At 48.4% G+C, this 13,741-nt stretch overlaps 1 protein-coding gene across 3 annotated transcripts in view; it reads left to right on the top strand.

Moving 5' to 3' along the window:
• Window positions 1-539: 539 nt before the first annotated feature.
• socs7 (suppressor of cytokine signaling 7) overlaps window positions 540-13,741 on the top strand; it is a 65,031-nt gene continuing 51,829 nt past the window's right edge. For all 3 annotated transcript variants that reach the window (XM_078224174.1, XM_078224173.1, XM_078224176.1), the window contains exon 1: window positions 540-1,751. In XM_078224174.1, the coding sequence (XP_078080300.1) occupies window positions 865-1,751 (887 nt within the window). In that variant the 5' untranslated portion in view covers window positions 540-864. The remainder of the gene's footprint in view (window positions 1,752-13,741) is intronic.

Below are 13,741 nucleotides of genomic sequence, written 5' to 3'. Positions count from 1 at the left end.
GTGAGGAGAGAAAGAGAGGGAAGGAGAGAGTGAGTGAGGAGAGAAAGAGAGGGAAGGAGAGAGTGAGTGAGGAGAGAAAGAGAGAGAGTGAGGAGAGAAAGAGAGAGAGTGAGGAGAGAAAGAGAGGGAAGGAGAGAGTGAGTGAGGAGAGAAAGAGAGGGAAGGAGAGAGTGAGTGAGGAGAGAAAGAGAGGGAAGGAGAGAGTGAGTGAGGAGAGAAAGAGAGGGAAGGAGAGAGTGAGTGAGGAGAGAAAGAGAGGGAAGGAGAGAGTGAGGAGAGAAAGAGAGGGAAGGAGAGAGTGAGTGAGGAGAGAAAGAGGGAAGGAGAGAGTGAGCGAGGAGAGAAAGAGAGGGAAGGAGAGAGTGAGTGAGGAGAGAGTGAGTGAGGAGAGAAAGAGGGAAGGAGAGAGTGAGTGAGGAGAGGGAAGGAGAGAGTGAGAGTGAGTGAGGAGAGGGAAGGAGAGAGTGAGAGTGAGTGAGGAGAGAGGGAAGGAGCGAGTGAGTGAGGAGAGAGGGAAGGAGAGAGTGAGTGAGGAGGAGAAAGAGGGGAGAAGAGAGTGTGTAAGGAGGAGAGAAAGAGAGGGAAGGAGAGAGTGGGGGAGAGGAGAGAGAGAGCAGAGGATTAGCCTGGAACAGACACAAGGAGAGAGGGAAGGAGAGAGTGTGAGTAGCAAAGAAGAGGGTTAGTCTGGAATAGACAGACAGGTAGAGAGAGAGAGGGGGAGGAGTGAGTGAGGGGAGAGCATCCCTGGGCAGGCGGATAAAGAGTTAATGTGCTAGAGCTGCGCTGCAGCCCCCTCCCCGTGTCTCCCTCCCCCTGTCCCAGCGCCTCTCCCCGGGTCTCCGCGCCTCTGTCCCGGGCGGGATGATGAGCGGTGAGGCGGCTGCCGAGCTGGTTTTGCTGCAGGTTTTGGGGCCGGCTCTGGGGGATGGGAGCGGGGGCTCAGCCCCGGAGCGGCCCCGGGGACTGGGAGCGGGCCGGGCCGACTCTCTGTATCAGAATGCCGGCTGCAAGTTGCAGCACCTCCGGCTGCCCGCGGCCCGCCCGCACCTCATGGTGTTCCGCAAGCCGCTGCGGGCAGGGAGCGGGGATCCAGGCCGCCTCCGGCTGCCCTTCCCCCGGACACAGGCTCCGAGTCCGCCCCGCTCCCCGGCCTGCTGCCCCCGCCAGCAGGAGCGGGTCTGCTGGGAGCTGGCGCGACATTTCGGCGGCTTCTCGGTGGCCGGCGGCGGGGCCGAGTGGGCGGCTTCCCCCGGCTGGGAGTGCCCGGGCCCGGCCGCTTCCCCCAGCGAGGAGCCGGCCGACAGCAGCGACGCGGTGCTGGTGCTGGAGGCCGGCCTGGGCGGCCTGGAGCCGGGCAGCTGCCAGCCCGAGGCCGAGGCTGAGGCCGGGGCCTTCCAGCTGCCCCCGGAGCCGGACCGCGGCTCCCCGGGGAGGCGGAGAGACAGCGAGGCCCAGCCCGAGAGCCCGGGCTCCGGCTGCAGCCCCGGCCCCGGCTCCCCCTGCCCCGCCGCCCGGGTCCGCCTGAGCCGCTGCTCCAGCTCGCCCAGCCCCTCGCTCGCCGATGAGAAGCTGCTGAGCCGCCTGCCCGGAAAATCCCGCAAAAACTCGCTCAAAATCCGCCTCGGCAAAATCTTCCGCACCAAAAGCTGCAGCGCGGAGCCCGGAGCCAAGAGGCACTCGATGGACCTGGAGACATCAGCCGGCTGCCTGGCGGAGATCTCCCAGCTCCAGGACTTTAACATCAGGAGGTATCAGACTTCATTCCTGCCTGTGTCTGGGGAGGGGAATCTCAACCAGTGGCTGTGAAACTCTGACACTGTCCAGGGAGACATAGCCAGCACACACACACTGACACTGTGTCCAGGGAGACATAGCCAGCACACACACACTGACACTGTGTCCAGGGGGAAATAGCCAGCACACACACTCTGACACTGTGTCCAGGGGGAAATAGCCAGCACACACACACTGACACTGTGTCCAAGGGGAAATAGCCAGCACACACACTCTGACACTGTGTCCAGGGGGAAATAGCCAGCACACACACTCTGACACTGTGTCCAAGGGGAAATAGCCAGCACACACACACTGACACTGTGTCCAAGGGGAAATAGCCAGCACACACACACTGACACTGTGTCCAAGGGGAAATAGCCAGCACACACACACTGACACTGTGTCCAAGGGGAAATAGCCAGCACACACACACTGACACTGTGTCCAAGGGGAAATAGCCAGCACACACACACTGACACTGTGTCCAAGGGGAAATAGCCAGCACACACACTCTGACACTGTGTCCAGGGGGAAATAGCCAGCACACACACACTGACACTGTGTCCAGGGAGACATAGCCAACACACACACACTGACACTGTGTCCAGGGGGAAATAGCCAGCACACACACACTGACACTGTGTCCAGGGGGAAATAGCCAGCACACACACACTCTGACACTGTGTCCAGGGGAAAATAGCCAGCACACACACTCTGACACTGTGTCCAGGGGAAAATAGCCAGCACACACACTCTGACACTGTGTCCAGGGAGACATAGCCAGCACACACACACTGACACTGTGTCCAGGGGGAAATAGCCAGCACACACACACTGACACTGTGTCCAGGGGGAAATAGCCAGCACACACACTCTGACACTGTGTCCAGGGGGAAATAGCCAGCACACACACTGACACTGTGTCCAGGGGGAAATAGCCAGCACACACACTCTGACACTGTGTCCAGGGGGAAATAGCCAGCACACACACACTGACACTGTGTCCAGGGGGAAATAGCCAGCACACACACTCTGACACTGTGTCCAGGGGGAAATAGCCAGCACACACACACTCTGACACTGTGTCCAGGGGGAAGTACCAGCACACACACACTGACACTGTGTCCAGGGGGAAATAGCCAGCACACACACACTGACACTGTGTCCAAGGGGAAATAGCCAGCACACACACTCTGACACTGTGTCCAGGGGGAAATAGCCAGCACACACACACTCTGACACTGTGTCCAGGGGGAAGTACCAGCACACACACACTGACACTGTGTCCAGGGGGAAATAGCCAGCACACACACTGACACTGTGTCCAGGGGGAAGTACCAGCACACACACACTGACACTGTGTCCAGGGGGAAATAGCCAGCACACACACACTGACACTGTGTCCAGGGGGAAATAGCCAGCACACACACACTGACACTGTGTCCAGGGAGAAATACCAGCACACACACACTGACACTGTGTCCAGGGGGAAATAGCCAGCACACACACTGACACTGTGTCCAGGGAGAAATACCAGCACACACACACTGACACTGTGTCCAGGGGGAAATAGCCAGCACACACACACTGACACTGTGTCCAGGGAGAAATACCAGCACACACACACTGACACTGTGTCCAGGGGGAAATACCAGCACACACACACTGACACTGTGTCCAGGGGGAAATAGCCAGCACACACACACTGACACTGTGTCCAGGGGGAAATACCAGCACACACACACTGACACTGTGTCCAGGGGGAAATAGCCAGCACACACACACTCTGACACTGTGTCCAGGGAGAAATAGCCAGCACACACACACTGTGTCCAGGGGGAAATACCAGCACACACACACTGACACTGTGTCCAGGGAGAAATAGCCAGCACACACACACTGACACTGTGTCCAGGGGGAAATAGCCAGCGCACACACACTGACACTGTGTCCAGGGAGAAATACCAGCACACACACACTGTGTCCAGGGGGAAATACCAGCACACACACACTGACACTATGTCCAGGGGGAAATACCAGCACACACACACTGACACTGTGTCCAGGGGGAAATAGCCAGCACACACACACTGACACTGTGTCCAGGGAGACATAGCCAGCGCACACACTGTGTCCAGGGGGAAATAGCCAGCACACACACACTGACACTGTGTCCAGGGGGAAATAGCCAGCACACACACTCTGACACTGTGTCCAGGGGGAAATAGCCAGCACGCACACTCTGACACTGTGTCCAGGGGGAAATAGCCAGCACACACACACTGACACTGTGTCCAAGGGGAAATAGCCAGCACACACACTCTGACACTGTGTCCAGGGGGAAATAGCCAGCACACACACTCTGACACTGTGTCCAGGGGGAAATAGCCAGCACACACACACTGACACTGTGTCCAGGGGGAAATAGCCAGCACACATACTCTGACACTGTGTCCAGGGAGACATAGCCAGCACACACACACTGACACTGTGTCCAGGGGGAAATAGCCAGCACACACACTCTGACACTGTGTCCAGGGAGAAATAGCCAGCACACACACACTGACACTGTGTCCAGGGGGAAATAGCCAGCACACACACACTCTGACAGTGTCCAACACACAATGATGGATTTAGTCTTCCCAAACTTTGAGGTTGTTTTTGGAGAGAGCTCTTTGAGTTCCGGTTACAACTCCAGGTTGAAGTTACAATGTTATCAACTGTTTCAATGGCCATCATTGCTCAGATCAATTTGAGATCATGAATATAAATGTGACACATCAGTTTGTATTGTCTCAGTACTGGATTGTTCCTGTAATGTAACTGTAACAATATCCTCGATCTGTTCCAAATTGTGAAGAGTTTTGATAATCGGGAGGAACTATTCCCAGAATCTGGAGGTTTGGTAACCAATGGACACAAATTTAAGAGAGTTTGTAAAAGAAGTAGAATGTTTTTACGTGGCGAGTTGTTGTGCTCTGGAATTCACTGTTTAAAAGGGTGGCGGAAGAAAATTATTCAGTAGTTACATTCGAAAGAAAAATGAGAAATAATTCTTGAAGGAGGAAAGAAATATCAGGGGAGTTTGATTAATAAAAGGGGTGTACCTTAGCACAGGTACAATAGGTCAGGTGACCTACTCCTGTATGGTTCTTTGATGTGATACAGACAATGGCACACCAGTGTTGCAGTGGCTGGTGTGTTCTGTCTTCTAATTCACGTGTAGGAATGCCCCACAATCTTGTCAAGCTGTCGGGCTGAATGGAACTGTAGCATCCCAGTTATCTAATAGAACAGCAACGTTAACCTAGTTGAGGGCAGTAATCGACAAAGGTTCTTGTATATTGAAAGGAATCCTTTTGCCCAACTTAGTAATGCAGAAAAAATATAATTATAAACCCCCCCCCCAATAGCGTTCTCCTGAAAGCAATAAGTCGTACCGAGAAGTAGTTCTTGCTCTAAAGACACGGTGTAGATCTGGTGTGATACATACCAGAATAAGGCACGGCCTGGTTCCTGAAGGACATTGGTTTTGCTGATGGAATTTTGAGTGCAGCTTTTGTATTCATTTCCTGCAGTGCCAGTTCACAAAGAAGCCGGTTATTGAATTCAATTCTGTAACTTGCCAGAGTGGGGCTTTTTACATTTAATTTTAAAAATCAGACAATTATAACGTTGTGGAAATCTAACTGGTTCACTTTAAGGAAGAAAACCTTTACCTTGTCTTAGAAACATAGAAAATAGGAGCAGCAGTAGGCATTCTACCCTTTGAGCCTGCTCCACCAGTCAGTATTCTCAGGGCTGATCCTCTATCTCAATACCATACTCCAGCATGCTTTCTCTCTTTCCCCACACCCCATATACTAATACTAATTTCTAACCTAATCCTTAATTTATTTTGTTCGCTACGGTTGGGCTGCTTTTCTTGTGTTTTAGCACCAGAAAGGAGTGTGTAACTGTTGCAATGCACACATTTGTTCCTTAAATATTAGGCATTGCCTATCCACCATTATGTCTTTTAATCAAGTTCCCCAATCTATCTTAGCCAACTTCTGCCTCATCGTAGTTTCCTTAGTTTTGATTTGGGACCCTAGTTTCAGAATGGTCTAGTTGGGCACATGAGCGGCGCAGGCTTGGAGGGCCGAAGGGCCTGTTCCTGTGCTGTATTGTTCTTTGTTTGTTTGATCAGACTTCCTCACTTTCCATCCCAATGAAGAATTCTATCATGTTATGGTCACTGTTCCCTAAAGGACCCAGCACAAGATTATCAATTAACCCCTTTGTGATTGCATTATATCAAATCTAGGATAGCATGTTCCCTAATTCCTCAACATACTGTCTTAAAAAAACATCTCCAGGAGTTTATCCACCACAATATTATTAGTACTAATTTTGTTTGTCCAGTCTATGTGTAGATTAATCACCCATGATTAGTGTAGCACTCTTGTTACATGCATCTTGAGTTTCCTGTTTATTGCCGTCCCCTACCTTACAGTTACTGTTTGGAGGCCCACTGATGCTTCCACCCCTTGTTGCTTCTTAGCTCCACCCAGACTGATTTACATTTTCAGAGTCAATATCCCCTCTCACTATTGCACGGATTTCATTTTTAACCAACAATACCACCCCACCTCCTTTCCCTTTTTGCCTGTCCTTCCTAAATATTGAACACCCTTGGATATTCCGCTCCTAGCCTTGGTCACCCTGCCTCTGTAATTGCAGTTATATCGCACCCATTTGCGCTGTTAATTTGTCTACCTTATTGTGAATGCTCCATGTGCTCAGATACTCTGCCTTTTGGCCCGATTTGCTGCTCGCGCTTGTTTCCTCTGCCTTTCACGTTTGCTTTCTACTTTTCTATCTTTCATTTCTATCTTTGTTTCCCTTTCTTGTGTCTCCCCAGTCGAGGTCCCATCCACTTGCCACTAAGGACTGAAGGGTTTAAGCCAATGTGTTGGCCTTTGGCAAGCCACTCAGCCATTGCAGCAGTTTGGTAGGCTTCCACCTTCTCAAGGGCATCTCGGGATAGGCCTCCAGCCTTACCAGAGAATTAAGTTGCTGTGACGGGGATTTGAACACAGTTGCTGAGTTACTCTCCTCGTGTCATAACTATGAGGCTACTGTGGCCATGGATGACAACAACCCCTCACTGAACTGGCCACACTTTACCTGCATGGTGAGTGCTGTGCTGCAATTTAATGGTTGAGCAAGTAGATGAATTGCAGTGGAGGCTGAGAGCTTCCTCACTTGCAGTCTACACACTTGCCACTTCACAGCAGGGGTCACTGACTATTCATTCCTCTAAGGATACTTAGACCAATTGTAGCAGCCAACACTCTCATCATTTCCTGTGAGTGTGTGGGTATCAAAACCACAGCTCTCCTGATCTGTAAGAAAACTATTGTCACGTTTCTTTTCTTGAAGGATGCTGTATAGTGTGCAATATTAATACAACAGTCATGTAAAGAAATGTGATACTGCATCAGACGTGATTTGTATTACTCTGGTGTAATTCTTCCACCATTGGTGGCTGTGCTTTCAGCCCCGAGCTCTGACATTTCCTCCCCATCACCTCTCAACCTCACTTTCATCTTTTTAAGACACTCCTTAAAAATCTAAAAGCGGGACAAAGGGCTGGGGGTGGTAGTGGTGGTGGGGGCAGGGGGGGGTGGTGGGGAGTGCAGGGCAGGAAAGTGGAGTCTAGACCAGGATAAGATCAGCCAGCAGCATGTTAAATGGTGGAGCGGGCTGGGTAGGCTGAATTACTAACTCCTGTTCCTAATGTCTATGTTCCTATGTTACCTCTTTGACCAAGTTTATGGTCATCTGACCTAATTTCTCCTTGTATGTCTTGGTGTCAAAATTTGCCTTATAATACTCCTATGAAGCACCTTGGGATGTTTCCTTAATGTTAAAGATGCTATATAAATACAAGGTGTTGTTAGTCATGGGACATCTGTTTAAACACAGTGAAAGAGTTGAGAAATATCTGCAGTTGAATTCTATGAAATGTTTAAATTCATTTCGTGAATGGTCATCCGTGCGGTAAATTAGAGTGACTATTTTGGGGTCAGGGATGTTATATTCACATATGATGCTAAATTGTAGGTGTTACCCCTTTAAGGCAACAAGGCCCAATTGTTCTGCAGTCTGAGTGGAAAACTGGGTCAGTTAAAGATCAAACTGGCTTTGAGGGAAAATTACTGGAAGAAGCTGTAGATATTCTGGCCTCGTTATTAACCATGATGCAGAGGTTTGCATTGGAGCGTATATGACACCTGGATTAATCTATATTGAGAATGTATCACAGGTATGATTGCTCTCACTCGGAGATTGTTTTACAATAATAGAGGTGTCACAGTGTAACGGGAGAAGTGTTACAGGAAGTGTGTGTGGCAATAGCAGGAAGTACATGCAGGATTCTTAATCTGTTACAAAGGGTTGCTTATTTTTTAAAGTGTCCGTCTGTCCAGTGTCTAACCTGTGATTGATATTCTGGGGTTCGGGAGGATTATAATGGAGAAGCAGGTGGTGATTAAATGCTTTTTGGTGAGGATTTCTAGAAGCAGGATTTGGCCCTTTGACCCTGCTCCGCCATTCATTTTGATCACCCCCCCCCCAAAAGAAACATAGATTCATGGAGTAATGGGAAGAATTTATAGGATGTGGAATTTGGGAGGAATAAGAATGGGATGTTTGACTGTAGTGATATCGATATGGATATAAAGTTGAGAGAGGTGGCACATTATTCCGTGTGGCTCCTCCTGCGTGAGAAACAGTAGTTTCAGGATCAGTAAGGGTCGTCCCTAATCCTTCACAGAATCATCCTGAAAACTGTCCACACTAGGGGATTTTCAGAGTGACTTCATCGCAGTGTGAATGTAAGCCGACTTGTGACTAATAAATAAACTTTAACTTTACTATCCCTTCTGAAACCTGCACACCGCGTCTACTTTGCTCTATTCCTCCCCAACCATTCTGTTTGACACAATTCTGATCCAAATTAACTGTCAGAGGCAGTTTGCAAAGTGACAGCTGAGCTGGTATGCGAAGGCTCAACAGAATTCGGATCTATGTTCACTTCATCGACAGATGGGATTCTGAGTTCTGGAAGTCTTTGTGTTTGTGGAGTTGGGTTGCAGATCAGCGATGATCTCATTGAATGATGGAGCCAGCTCAAGGCGCTGGATAGCAAACATGTTTGTCCTGGGCACAGAAACAATGCATTAAACAACGTCGTGTGAGTCTGATTTAGAAGATGTTGATAATGATCTGAAGTTGAGATGTGGAGTAGTTCAGAATGCTTCGTGTCAGGGTAATGATTATTGGAGAGGTGAAATCGTGTAGCAAGTGGGGTGTATTACCCCCATGATGCTTCAAGTTTGAGGGTCCATTGGTAAGCTTTCCTGAATCCACATTTGCTTTTGCTCAATAGGTGAGTGGGCAGGTGTATTGTAGGTACCGTGCTGAGCAATTTCAGATAGAACAGCTCCAGGTTTGACTGCCAACCCTCACTTAACAGTCGCGCAATTGAAGCACAGCTGTGGGGTGAGCTGAGAGCCAGCAATTGTGAACATATATAAAATATACCGGGGTGGCACGGTGGCACAGTGGTTAGCACTGCTGCCTCACAGCGCCAGGGACCCGGGTTCAATTCCGGCCTCAGGTGACTCTCTGTGTGGCGTTTGCACATTGTCCCCCTGCCTGTGTGGGTTTCCTCCGGGTGCTCCGGTTTCCTCCCACAGTCCAGATGTGCGGGTTAGGTGGATTGGCCATGGTTAAATTCCCCAGGGATTAGTAAGGTGAATATGTGGGGTTATGGGATAGGGCCTGGGTGGAATTGTTGGTGCAGACTTGAATGGCCTCTTTCTGCACTGTAGGGATTCTATGAACAAGAGTCAGAGAGGGGAGGAATGGTTCATACTGTGCTGACATGGTGTGAAAGTTAACATTAAAGAAACGTGTAAGGTGTCTGTGGAACCGGTGTGTCTATACATTGCCAGTTTGGCCACAGCGGCCAATTTAATGAGTGCAATGATTGAAAGGACCCTAGGCAAGGTGGCTCAATGGGTGAACAGGGAGTTGGGCTCAATATAAAGTCATGAGATTAGGAGAGAGAGAGAGAGAGGTGACAGAATGGATTAGATTTTAATTGGGCTGAACTTCAGCCAGTGGAATAGCAAAAGGGAAGCAGGCATTTCATTTGTTAGGTTAGCAAACCTCTGTTAACCTGACTGAGCAAAGATGTTCTCACCAGGAGTGGGAATTATAGGTTGAAGGAGGTGATTGTGAATTTAAATCAGTTTAGTAAGGCTGTGTCTGGAACCCGGTGTTCTGGGTGCTTCTTGGGCAACAACTGGAGGGAGTCCAGAGGAAATCTCCCGGGAATGGGATGTGGGCATTACTAGCAAGGCCAGCATTTGTTGCCCATCCCCAGTTGTCCCTTGAACTAAGTGTCTTGCTTCTAGGGGGCATTTAACACTGCTATGGGTCTGGAGTCACAGGAAGGCCAGACCAGCTAAGGATGGCAGATAGTGTAAGGATACGGGTAAACCTTTTAGGACTGAAATATGGTGAAATTTCTTCACCCAGAGAGTGGTAGGCCTGTGGAATTCACTACCACAGCAAACAGTTGTTTTAAAGAAGGAGTTAGATATAGCTCTTGGGGGCCAAAGTGATCAAAGGATATTATGGGGGGGGGAATCTGGATATTGAGTTGAATGATCATCTATGATAATGAATGGTGGAGCAGGCTCGAAGGCCGAATGGCCTACTCCTGCCTCTAGTTTCTATGTTTCCATTTCCTTCCCTAAAGGAAATTGGTGAACCAGATGGGTGTTTATGACAATAGTTACATGGTCATGATTAGACTTTTATTTGTGGATTTGTTTTATTCAGTTCCATTGTCTGCCACGGTGGGATTTGAACCTGGCTCTCCAGGGCATTGCCCTGGGTTTCTGGATGACTAGTTGAGTCACAATGCCCTACGTCACAACCTCTCAAATTGTTCATCATCTTTTCTCTTTTGGAGACTGACTGACACATTTCCAACCTTTTCTGATTTTAGCTTTTCAAGCCAAAAGTTGGTTGCCATCGCCAACTGAGTTCCCAGCATGATCGAAACCAAATAATTGCTGTTATTACAGATGTGCCTCTGCAGGTTGCTGCTCTGTGGAACTGTAAATTGACAGAGAGGAGGGAGAGCAGATGGGCAGTTTCCACAAATTATTTGGCAAAAGAACCAGGCAGGTGCGAGAGAGATTCTTTACACAGCGAGTTATTGGGATCTGGGATTTCATTGCACGAAAGAGCAGTGGCAGCAAATTCAGTGGGAAAAGGGGAATTGGGATAAATACTGAAGGGAAAGAATGTGCATGGAGAGTGGGCCCAACTGGCTAGCTCTTTCAAAAAGCTGGCACAGGAACAATGGGCTGAATAGCCTCCTCATGTGCTGTATCATTCTCTGACTCGAAGCACTTTCTAAAGATAGAATTTTGCCGTGAGGATTTCTAAAAGGGAAGTGATTTGTTCCTTTGCAAAATAATAAACTTGGGTCCCTGATCCTTCTGAGCCTGTCGGAGGAAATTAATGGGGAAGGAGGCAATCACTTCAGCTGTTGATTTGTTGGAGCTTATTGCTTTTCAAATTCAGGATAAAGTTGAGTGAAATGATACAAACCTCTCTGAATATAATCACACAGCAGCCAATCTGCCTCTGAGTGCTTTATTTGTAGTCATTACGGATTTCATATAAAGAGTGACAGACCTGAAAAAAGCTCTCTGATCCTTCCAATTCCACACAGTTTATTACCTTGTGCATCACAGTAATACATCACCCCCCCCCCCTCCCCCCCCCCCCCCCCAAACCCCACTGAGACGTGCGGCCTCCTGGGTGAGATGTAACCAGATGAAAAGCCCTAGTGCATTGGCCATGCTAAATTCCAAAATTCTCAGCCAATTTGTGGGGAGAAACATCTGGGATTTTCCTCTGACATCCCGCGGTGAGATCACTGCCCCGGTATCGCCCTTTTCAGAAGGTGATCTCTGCCACATGCTGCTCTCACCTGAAGGAATTCTGTGTGTTGGCGTTGACAATAACTTCTACCTGTTCACATCTCACTAAGTGTAGAATTCCTGTTACAAGCCTGTTAGTAACTCCTTTGCAAGTTTTTTCATGTTCATCGTCATGTAACTGGGGTAAGCGGGTTACGTTTCACCATTGCGGCAATTAAACCAAAGTGAAGGCTTGAGGCCGAGTGAAAGATTCCGGATAAAAGAATTCCCAGTACTTTGCATCAAATCACACAGAGCTCAGGCCATTCTGCCCAAATAGTCCCTGCTGGTCTCAATGATTCATGTGAGCTGCCTCACCCGCTTCATCTAAAATGACTTAAAATAACTTGTTCCTATCTCATTGTTTATCCAGCTTCTCCTTAAAGACATTTATGCTGTTTGCCCCAACTCCTTTCTCGATGAAATAGTTTCTCTTGAATTATTGGATTTATCAGTAACCAAGTCGTGTTTTTCACAACATTGAGACTTCCCAACATGCTTTACAGCGAATGGAGCCGCTTTTGAAATGTAGTTACTGTTTTAAGTAACATTCATTCCACATAAGTGACAGGAAATGACTATCTTCAAGTGAAAATCTATCCATCCCATCTTGACAATGGCATTACCATCACTGAATTCCCTACGATCAACATCCTGGTGATTACCAGTGACCTGAAATTGAACTGGACTAGTCATATAAATGCTGGCGTTACAGGTCAGAGGCTGGGAATCCTGCAGCAAGTAACTCACTACCAAACTCCCCAAAGCCTGTCCACCGTCTACAAGGCACAAGTCAGGAGTGTGAGGGAATACTCTCCATTTGCCTGGATGAGTGCAGTTCCAACAACACTCGAGCAGCTCAACACCATCCAGGACAAAGCAGCCCTGGAACCCCATCCACAAACATTCAATCCCTCCACCGCTGCACAGTGGCAGAGGTGCGTACCACCTACAAGATGCACTGCAGCAATTGTTCAGGCATCTTGGATAGAACCTTCCAAATTCTACTGCCTAGATAAATAGGAGCAACAGACCTATGGGAACACCATCACCTGCACATTTCTGTCCAAGACACACACTACCCTGAATTGGAAATACATCAGCTGTTCCTTCAATGTCAAAGAATCAAAATCCTGGGGCTCAGCACTGGGTGTACCTACACCACATGGACTACAGCTGTTCAGGAAGGCAGCTCACTGCCACCTTCTCGAGGCAATTGGGGATGGGTAATAAATGCACACCCACACCCCTTGAATGAATACAATAAACTTGATATTGCCCTGCAGACTCCCTCATTGATCCAAGTTTCTCATTTTAAAAAATGCAATCCCGGTTCCCAGAGATGTAATATCCTGTGAGTTTATTGCACTGATAATGTATGTAGTTGACCGAGCATTTAAAATTAAATAAGAATAAAGACTTTAATTAGATTGATACTTGGATCTGCATGTGGAGGGAGTGACTCTGGTGAACTGGAATATTATGTCGCAGTGAGTTGTCTGTTTACCTCCTTTACATTCACTGAGTTTTGAAAATGATAAGGGGAAAAGAAAAGCAGCAAAGCTGGAAATACACAGCAGCCCAGTTGGTACCTGTAAAGATGGGAAATGTCCCTGAAACATTGACGCTGTGTAGCCTCGGCACATAGACTGACCTGCTGTGCACTTCAGCAACTTCCCAGCTTTATTCTGGAAAGCTGGCATTTGACAATGTGAAGAGAAATCCGGCACCAGGAACCTGGGAATATTATGGAATCTTACAGTGCAGAAAGAAGTCATTTGGCCCATCATGCCTGTGCTAGCGCTTTGGTAGAGCTATCCAATTGGTCCCAACCCCTGCTCCTTCCCCATGGCCTTTCACAATGTTGCTTTTCAGATCTATATCCAAGTTACTATTGAAACTACTTCCAT

Source organism: Mustelus asterias, chromosome 11, assembly GCF_964213995.1.
Source record: "Mustelus asterias chromosome 11, sMusAst1.hap1.1, whole genome shotgun sequence".
In the NCBI taxonomy this organism is placed as follows: Eukaryota; Metazoa; Chordata; class Chondrichthyes; order Carcharhiniformes; family Triakidae; genus Mustelus; species Mustelus asterias.
This window is presented reverse-complemented; position numbering and strand designations above follow the sequence as displayed.